Genomic DNA, 17,905 nt, shown 5'->3' with positions numbered 1-17,905 from the left:
CAATCTTATTCTCCCAAACCCGTGACCCGACAAATGCGCGCACGACAAAAGCGCGCCGAGAAAACCGCGGTGAGAAAACCGCGACGTCGAAATCGCACCCACAACAGCGCGCCGACAAAATCGTGCCCACAAAAGCGCGATTAGGGTTAAGGTAAGGGTTAGGGTTAGGGTTAGGTTCAGGGTTAGGTTTAGGGTTAGGTTTAGGATTAGGGTTATTACGTTGTTTTCGCATTTGTTGAAGGTGCGCTTTTGTCGGTGCGCTGTTGTGGGCGTGATTTCGACATCACGGTTTTCTCGCCGCGGTTTTGTCAGCGCGCTTTTGTCGTGTGCGCATTTGTCGGTGAACCTCCCAAACCTTGGATGGAGGAGATGGAAACTCCTTATTTGAGGTGTTATAATATTTTGCATGTATATTGGTGTGTTGTCTGGATTTTTGGATCGGTAGTTTTAGTTATCTTTTTTAATAATTATTTTTCTTCTATTCCTACTTATTGTGTTTTAGTCCTGTTTTGTTTTTTTGTTTTTAGCTGTATGGAATCACTTGGAATAAAGCCGCATCCAAATCGGATGGATGAAGCAGTATATAAATAAGTCAACACTGCACAAACTCAGTTATAATAGTGAACTAGTTATTATAAGGATAGCTTTACAGTAGCAATTAATTCACAGGGAAACATGGTTTAGAAAATGTTGCCCAAGTCAGATACAATCTCCCTTATCATTTTAAAATAAGTTAAGGCATTCATTTTTTTCAAAACAGAAAGGGGGTTTGCAAATCAGCTTAACCCATTTTTAAAACAGTTTAAAAGATTAATTCTAAAACGGTAGCATAAAACAAATGCAGAAATAATTGGAATAAATTTTAAAAGCCACAAAAGCACAGCACCTAAATAGAATTCACTAAAAGCCCACCCTAGCAGCATCAAAAACAACAGAATTATATCCAGTCTTTTCCCCTGGGTTGGCAATCCTTCTTTGGGAACATCCATTAAATGATAATCCATTACCTGTAGGTAAACCATGAGTACCAATTTTAGAGCAAGCCAAGATAGTTTGAGACAAAGTGATTATGTACATGGACAAAAGATTTTTGCATATATTGGACTAATTTGATATGGCATAATAATATGAACACAGTTGATTATCATTAAACTACAACTTATCATTACTGCTAAACTATAACGTAACACTCTGGGAATAGGTGATCAGAAGCCACCTCTCGTCCTACCAGTATGGCTGTTAGGAGACTGGAAGTTTTTCCACTATAAATTGCTCATTCTATTTAATCTGAGAAGAATGAATTCTGGATGCGGCTTGCAGGTCCCTTTCCTAAGCAAATTTTTTCTGCCCATCAGACTGGTACGAAAATTAGGGAAGAGCACTCCTAACGATAGTATGCATTGGCTAGGCAGAAGGGGAGATGTATAACAACCACATGTCTTCTCGTCCCAAGCGCCAATCAATCTGAAGCAAGTCTAGAGCTGCAGTGCACATCCAGGGGAGAATGAGAGTCTACTTGTATTTGTGAGGTCAGAAATACAGACAGGTAAGTAGAGGCACAGTAAATCTTGAGAAGTAACCTAAATCCCATCAGGTGTGACCACATCCATTGCCACAACTAGTATTTTACTAATCAATGCAAATAAATTGAAATGGAGTAAAAGGGTTGGTCACCCATGGGTTAGGAAAACAAGCCAGGAATATAATTCATAACCTGATGATATAATTTTACACGATTAAGAAATAACAAGTAATTTCAGCTAATGAAACAGAAGGAAAGGTTTCTCATCTCCTGTTGAACACAGGGATGGAGAAAAGAGCTGAGTTTCATGCACACAAATTAAGAGTTTAGTATTACCTATGGACCAAATACACAAAATAAAATCTGTGTAATTTCACCATGTGAAAAGTGTATCAAGGAAACAACAACAGTAATAATAAAAAACATAATAACTATATCAACATGAGAAAATTATTGACATCTTAATTATTCTTATCTGGATATAACCTCTTTTAAAGTCAGTAGAATATATTGTCCCAAAAGTATTTTTTGCAAGAGGCAACTGAACTTTCTGGTTCTTCTTTGAAAACCTTTTGCTTCTCATCCAAGAAATTTCTTCAGCTCTGACTGGATGGTGGGAAATGGAAGGATTTATTCAATTTCCCACCATCCAGTCAAAGCTGAAGGAGCTTCTTGGATGAGAAGCGAAATGTCTTCAAAGGAAAATCAGAAAGTCCAGTTGCCTCTTCAAAAAGCACTTTTGGGACAACCATGTCCTGGATGATTGAGAATATCTATAGACAGTAGAATGTATTGTTTGATAAAACAGTAACACTGCTGTTATATCTTTTATCACAAAACGTTTTGAAAATGTGAAAATTACTTACCCGTCAAAATGGTCTTCACAGATCTATACCATAAGTAACAATGGTCTTCACTTATGTTACCTAGATTGATGGTGGCATCTTTAAGTTTATTGCCTTCTTTTTTTAGACACACAAAAATAGCAATTCCTAATAGTGTGCCTCCTTTTACTTGCCCAGCAAAACGACGACGTTTCAATTTTACGGAAAATACATCTTTCATTTCAACAGATTCTTCCTTACGCTGTAAACCAATGCTGGAATGTCCTGCAAAAAAAGGAAAATAATAACTACAGCTTAATCTTGTATAGTTCTTAATAGATAAGTGTTAGAGAGTATTATGTATTTGTGCACATTCAACCACAATTGGATTGCTCACTAGAAACATTAGGGGGCTATTTATTCTCATAATGACACAAGCATAAGTTTACAAGTAGTCGTTACTGATAGTCTATGGAGATTCTCAATTATGCAGGTAAGGTGCTTTTTTCCCAAAAAGCAGTTGGACTCTCTTGGTTTATTCCTTTGAAAATATTTCGCTTCTCATCCAAGCTTCTTCAGTTCTGAAACTTCAGTTCAGGAAAAAAATAATCAAGAAAGTCCAGTTGCCTTTTGGAAAAAGCATCTTTGGGACAATTACTGAAAGGCAATCCTTGTGAAATGATCTCCATCAGGTCATGAAGAAATGAAAGTAACTGCAAACAATATAAACCTCATTAATTCAGGAATAAGCATCTGGGACACCACAAACTGATTCTACTTCAAAGGATTTACTTCTTAATAAAGAAGGTTCAACCTCATTCAGAAGAGGAACAACATTTTTCCAAGTTTTCTCTGAATGTTCAGTTCCCAAATCAGTAAGCTTTGCACATGTCCAAGTTTCTCACCAATGCTAAATAAACAGTATCTATAGAAACATATTCCCTAATTAATCTGATTTTCACACATCTTTTTAGCAATTAAGTAAGACTCATCTAGGTGCAGGTTGAATCATATAGCCAAAGGCCTACAGCCAACAAAACCATGATAGGAAGAGATTTTTGAAAAAAAAATCTCCTTACTACATGAAGTTCACAGAAACATTGAATGTCTCTTGTGTTATTTTGTATTGCTGACACATCCAAAAAAAACCTAGTGCTCTTGTTTGTCAGCCATTACAAATAATAGAATGCTGATCATGGTTAGTGTATTACTGTGATCAGTGACGTGTGGTGAGTTTTATGGCTGGTGAGGCAGCTTTTTAGACTTGTGGACTTCAACTCCCAGAAATCCACAGCCAGGCTTGCTCAGTTCCGATTTAAAGCGACAGCATTTTCCCCCTTGCAAAATAAGTTTTCCCATTCTTTTTTTTCTCCCTCGCCCTCCTTCCTCCCCCTCTCTCTCCCTCCCTCCCCCCTCTCTCAAACAGACACACACACAGAGAGAACTTGGATCCCTCTCTCACTCACTCACTCTCAAACAAACACAAACACAAAAGTTGGATTGGATATATTTTCCAAAGGCTTGAAAGCAGCTCCTCTGCCATACCCCCCCCTTCCCCAGCTGCCTTCCGATCGAAGCCTTTGATTGCAGGTGAATCACGTTGCCTTTTCAGTGAAGCTGGGCTTATATACTTTTATCCAGCTGTGTTTGTGTGTGTGTGTTTGAAAAGGTAAGTGGGTTCTGTATGCAATCAAACTTTTTGAATTCCTCCCCCTCGCCACACATGCACCTTTTCCAGCTGTTTCAGAGAGGATTTCAACTCTGCCCTCATGAAAGGCCAGAGCTCTGAGTCAGACTGAGCTAGTTGCTCCCAGAGAACTCTAAAAATTCCCTCTATAGGAGGCGAGAGAACGCGTGCCTCATTTGCATAAGGAATTCTTCGCTTTTTAACCCTTGGTTAACTCTTAAAAGGCGAAAAATTCCTTATGCAAAAGAGGCCCCTAGTTCTCTGGCCTCCTCCTATAGTTAACACTAAGCACTGTTCCAAGTCACTGTGACTTAGAATCTGGTAGCAACTACCTTGGCTTTAATTATTTTTTTTAAGTTAAGTTTAATTATTTTTTAAAAGTTCTTTAAAATTCTTTCCTTTTCCTCATGATTGGTGAGGCCACGCCTTCCCTGCCTCTAGTGACTGCACGTTCCTGACTGTGATGATGGACCACAGCACGCGTGTCACATGTGACACGCAGAGCCCTCTCTGTGGGCACGCGAGCCATCGCTTCAGCCCAGCTCCACTGCGCATGCCTCCTGATGGCCAGCTAATTTTTGGGTCTTTGCCGTGCCTGTATAGGGGGCGGGGCACATGCAGGAGACACACATGCATGCGTGAGGGAAAGGGTGCCCATTTTTGATCCCAGAAGTCTGCAGGGATGCCTATTAGGCCCAAAACGGGGTGCTGGGCTTTTTAGCACACAACGACAAAAAGGTTAGCCATCACTGGTATATTACAAACACTTCTTTAAGTTCTAATATGCTTGGTCTTATGGAGACTACTACATGGAATTGACAGTTCTCCAACTTTTCTGTAAAGGAGGACATCATAGTGTTAGACACAATTTCAAATGGTTATACAATGTTATTTTAAACAATTATAAATAATTTTAATTAGAAGGAAATTGCAAAATTTTAACCTGAAAGAATGGACTTCTACCATCAATTTCTCATCCAGTTTTTTTAAAAAATGAAAACTTGTACATTTTTAATTAAAACTGGCTTACAAATTTATACTGCAAACTTTTCTTTTCCATTCAAGAATTGTCCATTCATTAGTATGATACTGATTATTGCTAGCTGTTTCAAAACATTAACTCTCCTCTCATATTACCTAGAAGGATACAGGGTGCCATCTGTTCTTACAGGGGATTTAAGTACACATTAGATATCATGCTATTTACTTGATTCAGCTCCCACTTCCCACTGTATTTTTAAAATCAATTTAATTACAAGGAACAAAGATAGTCTTTCCTGCTATTGTTTTCACCGTAAGAGCAGGCCAAAAACCTTCATAAAGTAGGTTACTCTTGTTAGGTTTTCTTCTCTTTTTAACCACACTTAACATTAAGAAAGGCCTCAGCAAAAACAATACTACATAGCTCTTTGAAATATTACTGTAAGCCAAGAGCTTGTCTACATCAATTTTGGCACATCTGCCTGATGTAGAGCATAAACAGGATTAGAAGTGGATTTATCTGCTTGACACTAATTGTACTCACAGTTTCTGCACATGTCCAGTTCTTCAAATACAATGCAAAAATAAGGTTGGCTATGGTATTAATTTCTATCAGCATGTGTTAAGCACTTTAGTTAAGCATATCACATTCATAAGAAACTGAACCTCCTCAAACTTTTCAAATTTTATTTATTAACCAAACTTATTTGACAACTCATATTTTACTTCTCTGAGATCTGTTCTCTGAGATAAAAGGGAAGGAAATATGTTTTTATTCTTACGTATTATTTTGCTTTTTGATATTTGGGATGCAAATATTGGACAGAAGAAAGGAAACTAATCAGAAGAAAACCATTTTAGATACATATCATCTCAAACAAATTACTACCTCCAAGGACCATTTATACAGATAGATAAATTTTCTTTCTTTGTGGTTTAATATATATTGGATCTGTGGGTAGAGAAGCTTAGCTTCGGCCAACATGGCACAGAGACATCTTATTTTTGGTTCCAAAAAGACTATACAAGTTGGCAAATCTTTGCAAGTATCACCTCTGCCAGGCAGAAAAAAATCAACGAAGCTACATGAATTCTGAAAAATATTGGGGCGGGGGAGTTGTACTCTACACTTTTTGAGACATTGGGGGGGGGGGGATAGGAAGAAATATAATTCTGAATGTACATTGTTCTTATAAAAGTGAACAAACCTAAACAGAATACATAATCCAATACAGTTTGTTGGCATTCTTAGTAGTTTGTGGAAACAAATGGGCATTCAATTAGGCAAGCCATTGGAATCAATACCTTCCATTACATTGGACTGCATATTTGGATATATGAAAAGATTTCAACAACATACAGAATCCTATTTATTAATGGATTACTAACTGGTATTGTTAACAAGACGCAAATCATAGTTGTTGAGAAATTGATTTTCTCTCTTACTTTGAATGACTAGAGAAATTTAGTTTACTAACACCTATAAATATAGATAAAACATTAATTATGTAATTAATTTTGTATTACTTTATACTTTATTGTATTTAAGTATTTGAATAAATTGACCGTGAAGTTTCCAAAAGATGACCTAATTAATTTATGAGCCTCGAGACAAAGTTCAAAAGAAATCCAGTCATTTATTAGGATCAACATTTTGGCATGTTCTTCTGTGGAGCCTAGACTGATTTCCCCTTAATGGCGTCTGAACTTTACCCCTGTATCCCCTCCCTTCTGTCTGTGTCATAAATCCACCAACAAGGTGCTGCGGCAGGCTATGAACATGCACATTTCACATGCCAGCTGTAGGAATATGAGACCTGACTCTGGCCAAAGGCATGCATGGAATTCTCCTCCCTTTTCTCCCTTTTTCTATGTCAACTTGATAGTAGTCATGGAAACGCTTTACAAGTTGACATCGACTTTTACATTTTTAATATCTCAAACCTGTAAATTTATACTTGCATAGGAATCAAAACATGTCAAACATTTTATAGAGAAATCAGATAACAATATCCGTCTAAAGCATCTAAGGCTACTCTCTGTGACATTCATAGCAAGCAACTGTAATACTGGTACCATTCAGAATTCCACAGTACAAAAGAATGTTTCCTCTCAAAGTATCTTCTATATAAAGAATATAGAAAGAACTACTGCTAGTGCAAAATCTATTAATGTTTCAAACTATGTAGCATTAAAAGTAAACTAAGCAAAGATACTTATTTACTGATTATGCACATTACCTGGCATTTCCTAGCTGTATGACAGAATTGGTAAAAAACAACTAATGTCAGCATTTTTATCCTAGAATGTGAGCTGCTTTACATACATTTAGATAATGCAGTATATATTACACATGCAATTAAGGATACATAACACTTCGGTTTGTGTTAGAGGTAAAATGCAGGCGAATTTGGTGTTCACCTTTCTTAGATCAAGCACAATTTATGAACTTACTTTTTAAAAACTATATACTGTACAGTACTGGACATCTCATATCACAAAATGTATACTACTATTATTTAGACAACAACAAAAATCTTTCAGTTTAAATTTTGTGTTCTTTTCCCTACAGCGTTCCATATTATGTCCCACTGGAAGGTACTTGCAATATTACAAAAGGATTCATTAAGAATAAAATTATCCATAAATTTGTTGTTGCTAGCATTAAATGTGTACTTTTGTTTGTTTTATTGTTTTGTATGCTATATGATAAAACAATAAACAATAATAAAAAAGAATAAAATTAAGAATGGTATCAGAAATATAACTTTTAAAATGGATAATCTGTTAATAGATATATAAGATGCTGCATAAATGAAAGTTCATTAATAATAAAAAAAAGTAAACTCAATAATTACCATAGTTACATTCATCTATGAATACGTCAGTTACATATAAAGTTATGCAAATTTTATTTTCACTGTGCAGCTTTCAGGTTAGTGTGATAGAAATTGCCATCTTATATTAAATCTTGGGTCTTATTTGTATTATTTGCTATACACACACCAAGAAATGAACATTCAAAATTGTATAGATAGTCCTTGTTTACTCAGCTGTTCGTATATATGAAGGTGATTCAAAAGTAACTTTATGATCAATCCTTGCATTTGCAACTTTCACAGGTCTGTAAAGCAAAGGAAAGCTGAAGCAAAATCATAAGCACATTCATGATTTCACTTAATGACTGCTTCACTTAACAACCAAGTTGTTGGGTTCTAAACAAGGATTATCTGTATATTGGCAAAGCAAAGCAAAAAAATATTTCATGTCTTGCCCACAAGACATCCAGGTCTCTGGCACAATCTTGGCAGGTAGAAAGTCCAGCAAGTAAAAATCCCAGCCAATTGTTCCAAATAACAAGCTGAAGCTCAGACATATTTCTACTGTATTGTCACTGGTGTGACAAAAGAAACTTGGATTAATAAGTACAGCACATTGTGACATCATGAAGTAAAAGAGCTGATAGTCCCCAATAGACATATTTATAGTCATAACTATAGACAAGCTTACTCAGCTCCTCCATTTTTTATAATCTCACAGCTTCCTATTAAGCAGGACTTCCTTCTCCTTTTGGTTATTAACCTATAACAAGGACATGGCTTTATCTTGCTTATTAACATTTGTGTATGAACCTTAGACTCCAGTCCATAATCATTAGCACAGAAATATCAGAAAACTAGCGGGGGGAATATGCATTTGTTATAGCCCATCATTTCTTCTCCAGTATTTCTTTTCATAATTTACATAATATTGTTTCTCCAAAATATCATCATAACCAAAATATATCAGTCAATAAATAACAAATATGTATTCTTGGGTTCAATAATTATGTCATTTCTTCATCAATTATTTCCCTGGGGGGGGGGGGGAAATCACTGTTTCCATGATACACATTGCTAGATAGGACTAACATCTGTTGTTTCGGAGATTAAAAGGTCTGCAAAGTAATCTAAGCATACTTTTTTTTACACCACAGATGCTATCACCACTTAGTGAATATAGCAAACTAATTTCAACGCTACCATTTTTTTAAAAAAACCACATTATCAATTCCCATTTATTTTTAAAATATGTTGATATAATTACACACTTGGTAAGCATAGGAGTAATTTTTAAAATCAGTTTTACCCTTTTTTTAAAAATAATAGCCAATAAGGAAGTTTACATATAATACTGTATTAAACAGTACATAAAGGCATAAATTAAAATTTTCAAACTCAATGGGGCACAGAAATAATTGTATTTATTACATGTATTAAATGTATATGTCACCCATCTCATGATTCAAGGCAACTAGAAATTGGGTTGCATACTGCATAATTATGCTAATTATCATAGTATGTTTTTACAAATTTAGATTTCCTCAAAATCTTCGCCCTCAAAGTATCAAATACTCGTTTATAAAAGCTATCATGGCGTCCCTACTAGTAGTAAATTTAAAGCACTGAAATATTACATTAATACAGAATTTTTCTGATTGTAGCATTGTAGTCTGATCCAATTATTATTAGTATCTCTGATTTTTTAAAAAAATACAATTTTATAATTATAATTAAAAATATTTGAAATATTTTATTATAGTTCTGGGAATTGTATGGATGTTTATAATCTTACAGTTGTTTTAAAAATGGAAAAAGTATAATTTTTTTTTCATTAAAGCTGCATATATTCCAAAAGTTATTTTAAAATATTTCAGGCTACCTCTCTCTATTCATTAAAGTAGCCAAGTATCAGATTTCTATGCAAACTTGGGGAAAAAATGATACTGCTTTAAGACTTTCCTTTATCTTTAATGAGTCAGCTTTTTAAAGCATCTGCATCTATTTTAGGCTCACACAAATACCATTCAAACTGTGGGCTACTTTAATGAATGATATGCTCATGGAAGGACTGAAAAACTAATTTCCTATTTTTTTCTGAAGTGTACACAATCCTAATTTCTGATACTTCGGATGTTTCCAATTTTAAAAAACCCGAATGATTAAATATTAAATATGCAAATGTTACTTCAAGGTTAGTAAAATTCATTTCTGCCCCCCTCCAAAGAAACCCATAGGAGAAAAACACTAAACATTTTGCAGATTGTTAGCTATAATTAACCAAAAGGTCAAATACTGAAAGGAAGCAGCAGATACCACCACAAAAGTAACAGATGTTCTTTGAGTTCATCTGGACAAAACAAGCATATGTGAAAGAAATCTGATACTATCATAAAATCAGCTGGTGTCTAATATAATAGCAGACCCTTATGGTAGAGCAGTGTTTCTCAACCTTGTCAACTTGAAGATGTCTGGACTTCAACTCCCAGAATTCCCCAGCCAGCGAATGCTGGCTGGGGAATTCTGGGAGTTGAAGTCCAGACATCTTCAAGTTGACAAGGTTGAGAAACACTGTGGTAGAGGACTAATGTATGTATCAAACACACAGGTAATGTAACACATTTGTTTCAACAGAACATTGTCATAAGAACATAAAAGTAACTCAAAAGACTAACAGAGTTTATTCAGCAAAAGCTGAAAATACATAAAAAGTTCAGCACATTTTAAATTACGTAAGCTATATTTCACAGGATTCACATTTTCTGTAAATAATACACTGATTAAAGTTGCGATATAAATAAAAATGGAACAAATTGATTTGCCTATAAGTTGCTATGCTGACCAAGTCAGGAAAAATAACTGTCATTTTACTATTTCAATTTTAATATATAGGTTTTTTACATTACAATATTTTGGATAGGACAGTCACACATATAAAATATGGCCCAATAACCACAATGCAAGATAATCAGGGGCATATTTTAAATATTTTAATATTCTAAAGTATCCTTAATTGGAAGAGCCTTATTTCCATGAAAATGAATTTACTGCTATTATTTTTAAACTTTGAAGATACAAGTTTATTCTATATTCTGATGTTAATTGTTTATCAAGCATAATGTAGAAAAAAGCCTACATCATGCAAATAAAAGTCCAATTCACATGACAGGAATTCTAACAGAATCTTGGTAACACAAGAGTGTGGATTGCATGCAGACTTCCATGTGTAATTCCTTCCATACAGAGCCCCATTCGTTTACTTTGAATAGTACACATACTCCATTGTTAGGGGTGGAGCTTGTAGTTAAGAGGCTGATTTGCTTTGATTTCATCAAATCCCTGAATTCCCTACTCTGGCTAAGGGCATCCTGTGGCATGTCTCCATGGGCTTTCCTCTAGTACTCTAGCCCTGCAGAGTAAGTTGGCAGTGTCCCATAATGTCTATCACTTATCTCAGTTCTATGCAGGCATATTCTGGGAATTAGGTTATCAAACCACGTATTCCCTTCCCCATTCACCAAGCTACTAAGGAACACAAGAGTGAGGATTGCCACAAACTCTGTTCTGAAGTGGGACGTCATGATGTTTTGTTTTTTCCACCATAATTTTAGTGTATTGTACTGCTGTTTTATTTGCCTCCCAACACCCATTGGGAACTGGGTGGCCTAGAAATGCTGTAAAATAAATAAATGATCTTCTATTGCTGTAAAATAAGTCATGCCCTATTGAAAAGCTCCAAGTTTCCAAAAGCTCCAAGTGGTGATGAAAATTTGCGCTTTCCTATTCCAGGAGAAAACACTGCATTTCACGATCAGCTCCAACCACACCAACCTTGGCATTATGCAAGAACAGCATGATTTGCATAAGCTTGCCTAACACAGCAAATACCTAGAGAGACATCTATATTCCCTCTACAGAAAAATGGAGCAATGTTTTTTCTTTCAGCCACTAATCTGCCATCCTCTTTTTTTTTTTTAAGGTTTAAGCAGGGTTAAGACTAAGGAAAGGAAGCTCAACTGGAAAGCAGAAAAGAGAAATGTCAGCCTTTACAAGTAAAATAATCTTTCCTTTGCTGGCGGGGTCTGCGTGAGAGGGAGTTGCATGTCATACAAGACTGCAAGGCTTCATTGGGTAAACTAATTGAACTCAAACTAAGATTCTTTCAAAATGGCACTTTAGGGCATCACTATGGAAAGGCACACCTGACTTGAATAGGTCTTTATAACCCCCCTCCTTTTTTTTGCATTGGGAAAATAAGCAAAAGTGGTTGCAACTTAACACAGTAAAGATGCTTGTATTTTTCCTAAACTTTGCATTGGAAACAAGGTGTTCTTTAGGTAAAAATGCAATTTGTAAGTGTGTGCTCCCCACACACACACACATATCCCTTTGCAGATAGAAAAGAGAGGTGGAACAAACTGAGATCCTCACTCCTTGCAAGTACCATGTGCAACCTAACATTACATTCTAGATAGCCCATCGTTGGCAAACGTGTGTTAACCAAACTTTCTTTTGTCTTTGCTGCTACTACCGCTCACCCCACACTCCCGTTGACCCCCCCCCCCGGTGAAAAGGGACTGGAGAGAAAACTAAGACAGAACAATGCCCACAAGGCAGTCCACTTACAACAGTTCATTCAGTGACCATTCAAAGTTACATCACTGAAAAAAAAAATCAACGTAGGACTGTTTTCCACACTTAACGCATCCTCTGTGGCCACGTGATTTGCATTCGGATGCTTGACAACGACGGGCTCACACGTAAGACGGTTGAAGTGTCCCGGAGTCCCAGTGATGGCCTTTTGGTGACCTTCAAAGTCAATGGGGAAACCAGATTCACTTAACAACCATGTGACTAATTTAACAGCTGCAGGTATTCCCTTAGCAACCTTGTGGCACAAACGGTTGTAAGTTGAGGACTACCTGTACTTCTGAGGCAGGGAAGAGGAGTTCAAATTTCATTAAATCAGTGAGTATGACAGAGAGTTAGTAACTTATGTAGGGATCTAGTCGCTGGGAGTTTTGTCCCAGATGAGGGGGGAGGGAATGGGGGGGAGAGAAGGGGGGAGAATGGGGGGAGAGGAGAGGGAGGGGGAGAGGGGAGAGAGGGAGGAGAGTAAGGGGACATTATACACTCTCCCTTCTCACTGACCCCCTCACAGAGAGGCGCAGCCCTCACCTAGGGGGCTCTCAGGCGTGATAGGGCTCCAGCTAAGCCTCTGGGCGCTCAGCACCACGTCGCAGCTCTTCTTCTTGATCTCAAAAATCCCCCTCAGGAGCGGCTGGTCCTCATCGTCTCCTGCCGCCGCCGCGTCGTTCCCTTGGGAGGGTTCTCCTTTTTCATCCCCGCTGGAATAGGCAGGGTTGGCGTGCCCGGCGCCTCCTTCGGCTTCCTCCGGAAAGACCTGCGGAGGGCTCTCGGCGCAGCCTATTCTCCTGGGTCTGTGCAGTTGGGGCATCTCGTCCGCTCCTTTCCCTGCGAACAAAAGATGGGGGGGGGGGAGAGGCAGAAGCGTCCCGGCGTAGCGTCGCGGCCGCTGCCAAGGGAGCGAGCTGCTTTCCTCCTCCTCCTCCTCCTCCTCGGAAGCGGGAGGGCAGCCGAATGAGAGGCCTAAGGCGCGTGCCTGAGTAAGCGCGCCACCGCCGCCGCCCGACTCTCGCCAACTGGGAGAGAAAAGTTTTCTGGCGTTTGCAAAGCGGGGGTTTGGCGGAGGGAGGAGAGAGTGAGGCGGAATTCTAGTTGATCTCTGGAGGCCGGAGGAGGGATGGAAACCGAATGCCAGCAAAACGGCGAATGAAAAGCTCGTTTCGTGGCAACGTGGTCAAGCCCGCGAAAAGCAAGACAAAAGCAGAACTTTCTCCGGTTGCCAAACAAATAGTTGTCCCAAAGGTGCTTCCCCCCCCCCCCGCCCCAAGAAGCAACTGGACTTTCTGGTTTTCCCTTGAAGCTTCTTCAGCCCACACACCCCTCCCCACCAAATAACAGCTTAGCTTAACAGTAACAAGAGTTGGAAGGGACCTTGGAGGTCATCTAGTCCAACCCCCTGCTCACGCAGGGAGACCTATACTAGGGATTCGAACCGCCGAACTGCCGACCTCTCTGTTGGTTGTGCTGAGTACTTCTTTCTGAGTAAATGTCAAAAGCCTGGCTCCAGGTAGGTCGGATTGAGTTTCTGACAGAACCCAGGTGAGGATCTGCAGATGTACGGCTCTTAATTTCATCTGTAGGCTTACGGTCATTGGGAGCAGGTCGCAAAGGGATGTAGTGGTAAAATGTAATCTCAAGTTACATTCCCATGTAAGGCCATATACAGTATGTGCATGTCAGTAAGATACTTTATATACATGGGATTGGTGGTCCTTCGTATTATTTTCATTTCTGGTTATCTGGGGGAAAGTATCTGAAAATGCAGGCTTCTCTGTAAACCTGTGCCCTAAAGAAGAAGCTTAATGTCCTACAAAAAAGCAATTCTTGTGTGAATAAATAAAATCAATACTGGATTTGGCCAGTCATCAAATACATCTATTTTTTTCATTAGCTACTTCAGGTTTTTGTAGCAAAGTGTGGAAAGAAATGTTCTGTGAAAAGCAAACAAAGCAGAAAAATTGTCCTCAGTGCTGTATACTATAATCACAAATCATTGGAAAGTGGCACTTGAAAAATTCACATATATTTGAAACATATAAAAATTAAGAATGGAACATTTTTGTTCTTAAATCGTTTCTCCATATTTTTACTGGGAGTAGAGAAACACTTCTGTTTAATTTTTAGAAGTCATTCTTGTTTAATGCAGAGACAGTATCTGTGGGCATAGATGATAGATAGATAGATAGATAGATAGATAGATAGATAGATAGGTAGGTAGGTAGGTAGGTAGGTAGGTAGGTAGGTAGGTAGGTAGGTAGGTAGGTAGGTAGGTAGGTAGATAGATAGATAGATAGATAGATAGATAGATAGATAGATAGATAGATAGATAGATAGATAGATAGATAGATAGATGATAGATAGATAGATAGATAGAGATAGATAGATAGATAGATAGATAGATAGATGGTAGGTAGGTAGGTAGGTAGGTAGGTAGGTAGGTAGGTAGGTAGGTAGGTAGGTAGGTAGATAGATAGATAGATAGATAGATAGATAGATAGATAGATAGATAGATGATAGATAGATAGATTGATAGATGATAGATAGATAGATAGATAGATTGATGATAGATAGATAGATAGATGATAGATAGATAGATAGATAGATAGATAGATAGATAGATAGATAGATAGATAGATAGATAGATAGATAGATAGATAGATGATAGATATGCTTTTAGAGATGGTATTACAATTGACTTGATTTTTTTGTAAATACTTTAGAAAAAAGGAGAAAGGGACATACTACAAAGCAAGGGACCCATTTTGAGTGTCGTTGTGAGTAAAATAGTTCCTTAATCCCAATATGGCCTAGAGGCATTCTTAGAAACCAATATTTATTTTGTAAATAGCCATGAACTCTAGGAGAAGGGGAGGGAAAAGTAGTAAGATTTACAATAATTAAAAGAAGCTAAAACATACAAACAACAGTATATAGCCATAACAAAAGTCAGCACAATGATTAAGTCAAATCGGCAAGGAACAAAATGTTATGAAAGATATCTGAATTTTACACTGTGCACAGAATGGTGGGATGACATGGAACAAGGCACTCAATAATTATGAAAAACAGCTGTGAAAAACATGATAATACTTTATTAAGTAGCCATTAGGCCATATCACAGTAAACAAAATGTAAAACACAGAACATTAATAACATCATATGCTAAAAGTAGAAAAGAAATCAATAAAGAAAATGGAAACCATATTTCTTTGTCACCCTTACAATTTGGCTCAATCAGTTCAACTGTTTCTCAATTGTACTGTTTTGTTCAAATAAAGGGTTGCTATATATATATATATATATATATATATATATATATATATATATATATATATATATATATATATATATATATATATATATATATATATATATATATATATATATATATATATATGTTATATTTATGCTGATAAATAAATAAAGGGAGACTAGTATAGATCTATTTCAAGCTATTTAGCTCTCATCAGCTAGCCATACCCAAGTTTGGGAATCGAACCTGTGCTCCATTGCCTCCAAGGCAGGGAGTTAACCATTTGAGCTACAGAGAACGACTCCTTATCAGCCAGCCAGGGTGGGAGGTATATACTTAAAGTCACAACCCCTGGTATGCCCAAGTATGGGAGGAAGGTCACACTTCCACTCTCTGTCATTAGGCTCGTCACAAGAGACCATCCAGACAGAAACCCAATATTTTTTACTGTTGCCTTTTTGTTATATTTGTTATATTTATGCTGATAAATAAATAAAGGGAGACTAGTATAGATCTATTTCAAGCTATTTAGCTCTCATCAGCTAGCCATACCCAAGTTTGGGAATCGAACCTGTGCTCCATTGCCTCCAAGGCAGTGACCTTCCTCCCATACTTGTTGTGACTTTAAGTATGTATATATATATATATATATATATATATATATATATATATATATATATATATATATATATATATATATATATATATATATATATATATATATATATATATATATATATATATATATATATATATATATATATATATATATATTTTGTTGGATTCTGTACATGCATAAAATACTCTGTTTTTGTTATTCCAATAGGTTGTTCATCTACTCTGCAGTCCAAGATTTTCTCTTATATGTCATTCAAATAATAGATTTTCTAACTCAATGGCTTTGCAAATTCAAGTAGGTTCATAATAAGGGACTTGGGTAAATTTTTCATAGTTAGCCATTGAGTCCAAATCCTGTTTGAATAAATAGCTTCTCCAAGGTGTTTGGATATTTCTGTCTTTAAATACTTGATAATCTGGAATGTACTGTTCTAGGGGCTCATCTATATCAATAGGCCAGCCTTATTAAGGATGGCTATATTTCTCTGACCTTCAATGTCCAGGATTCTTTGTGCTCCAGAGGCAGTTGAAAAGTTAACAGGGAAACCACAGATTGTGATATCACTTGTCAATTGTACAATCCAAGAGGTCAGTTATTGATATTTTTTCTGTTCTAACAGTCAGAGTTTGGGATATTGGTTTTGCATCAATAATTGTGTGCCCTGATTTTAGACAAAGAACAAATTGTATAAATTCCCAATTTGATTATCACTGAAGCAGCTGAGATCTTTTTATTTACATTCACTTAACGGGTTATAGAAGGGCCTCATCCATTTCTAATTATCATAGCTGCAGCTAAGAACTTGGTTCCCTGTTAGAAGTTTTAGTGTGGTGATCTTGCAGCGGCTGATCTGTAATTATTGACACTGATCTGTAAGAAAGCTTGTTAATAAGTGGATGATTTGAGATCACAATACCAGGTGTGATATACTATAAGGAGCAATCTAACACTTGCCAGAGACTTGACTTAGGTGTTTGAATAAACACAAGAATGATCCTATAAAAAGAATATTGTAATACTGTATATTCCTCTAGTGAGGAAGGAGCAAAGCATGAAATCACACTAATGTACTTTTCTGTGTGGAACTATCTATCTGGTTGAACACCAAGACCCAAAAATTTCCATTTAAGTTCTACGTGAGCTTTATCTAGAGTCATACAGCATATAATTAGGCCCGCCAGCAGAGGTGTCAAACTGGCAGCGCATGGGCTGGATGCATCACGTGCAGGCCACACCCACCTCAGCTCCACAAAGGGGAAAAACATTGTGATACATCACATGACATCAAGTGACACGATCGAGTTTGACACCCGTGAACTAGGGGAAGATAGTCTACAATAAGACCAATCAAAATCTAGTTTTTTCATATAAGAAGTACAATTGTCCATGAGTCTAGGTTTGGCTAAAACCTCACCCCAGAATGTTTATCCTAATTAATCCACCACTACCTTTATAATATCACACAGTGACTCATAAACAAAACTTCCCAGAATTGCACAACTAGAAGACTTCTTTTTATTTGTATATATCTGGATCCAATTAACAATAAAAGT

At 36.9% G+C, this 17,905-nt stretch overlaps 1 protein-coding gene across 1 annotated transcript in view; it reads right to left on the bottom strand.

Annotated features, from left to right (window-relative positions):
- Positions 1 to 13,402, bottom strand: part of CERKL (CERK like autophagy regulator) — a 41,111-nt gene extending 27,709 nt beyond the window's left edge. Inside the window, exons 1-2 of the mRNA XM_087708287.1 lie at positions 13,012 to 13,402; positions 2,389 to 2,631 (exon numbers count right to left, since the gene is read on the bottom strand). Coding sequence (XP_087564413.1) covers positions 2,389 to 2,631; positions 13,012 to 13,291 — 523 coding nt within the window. The 5' untranslated portion in view covers positions 13,292 to 13,402. The remainder of the gene's footprint in view (positions 1 to 2,388; positions 2,632 to 13,011) is intronic.
- Positions 13,403 to 17,905: the final 4,503 nt, after the last annotated feature.

The sequence above is a fragment of the Thamnophis sirtalis genome, unplaced genomic scaffold (assembly GCF_051295495.1).
Source record: "Thamnophis sirtalis isolate CommonGarterSnake01/CBP01778 unplaced genomic scaffold, rThaSir2_p1.2 scaffold_1, whole genome shotgun sequence".
NCBI lineage: Eukaryota > Metazoa > Chordata > Lepidosauria > Squamata > Natricidae > Thamnophis > Thamnophis sirtalis.
Note: the sequence above shows the minus strand (reverse complement) of the source record. Positions and strands in the feature narration are given on the sequence as shown.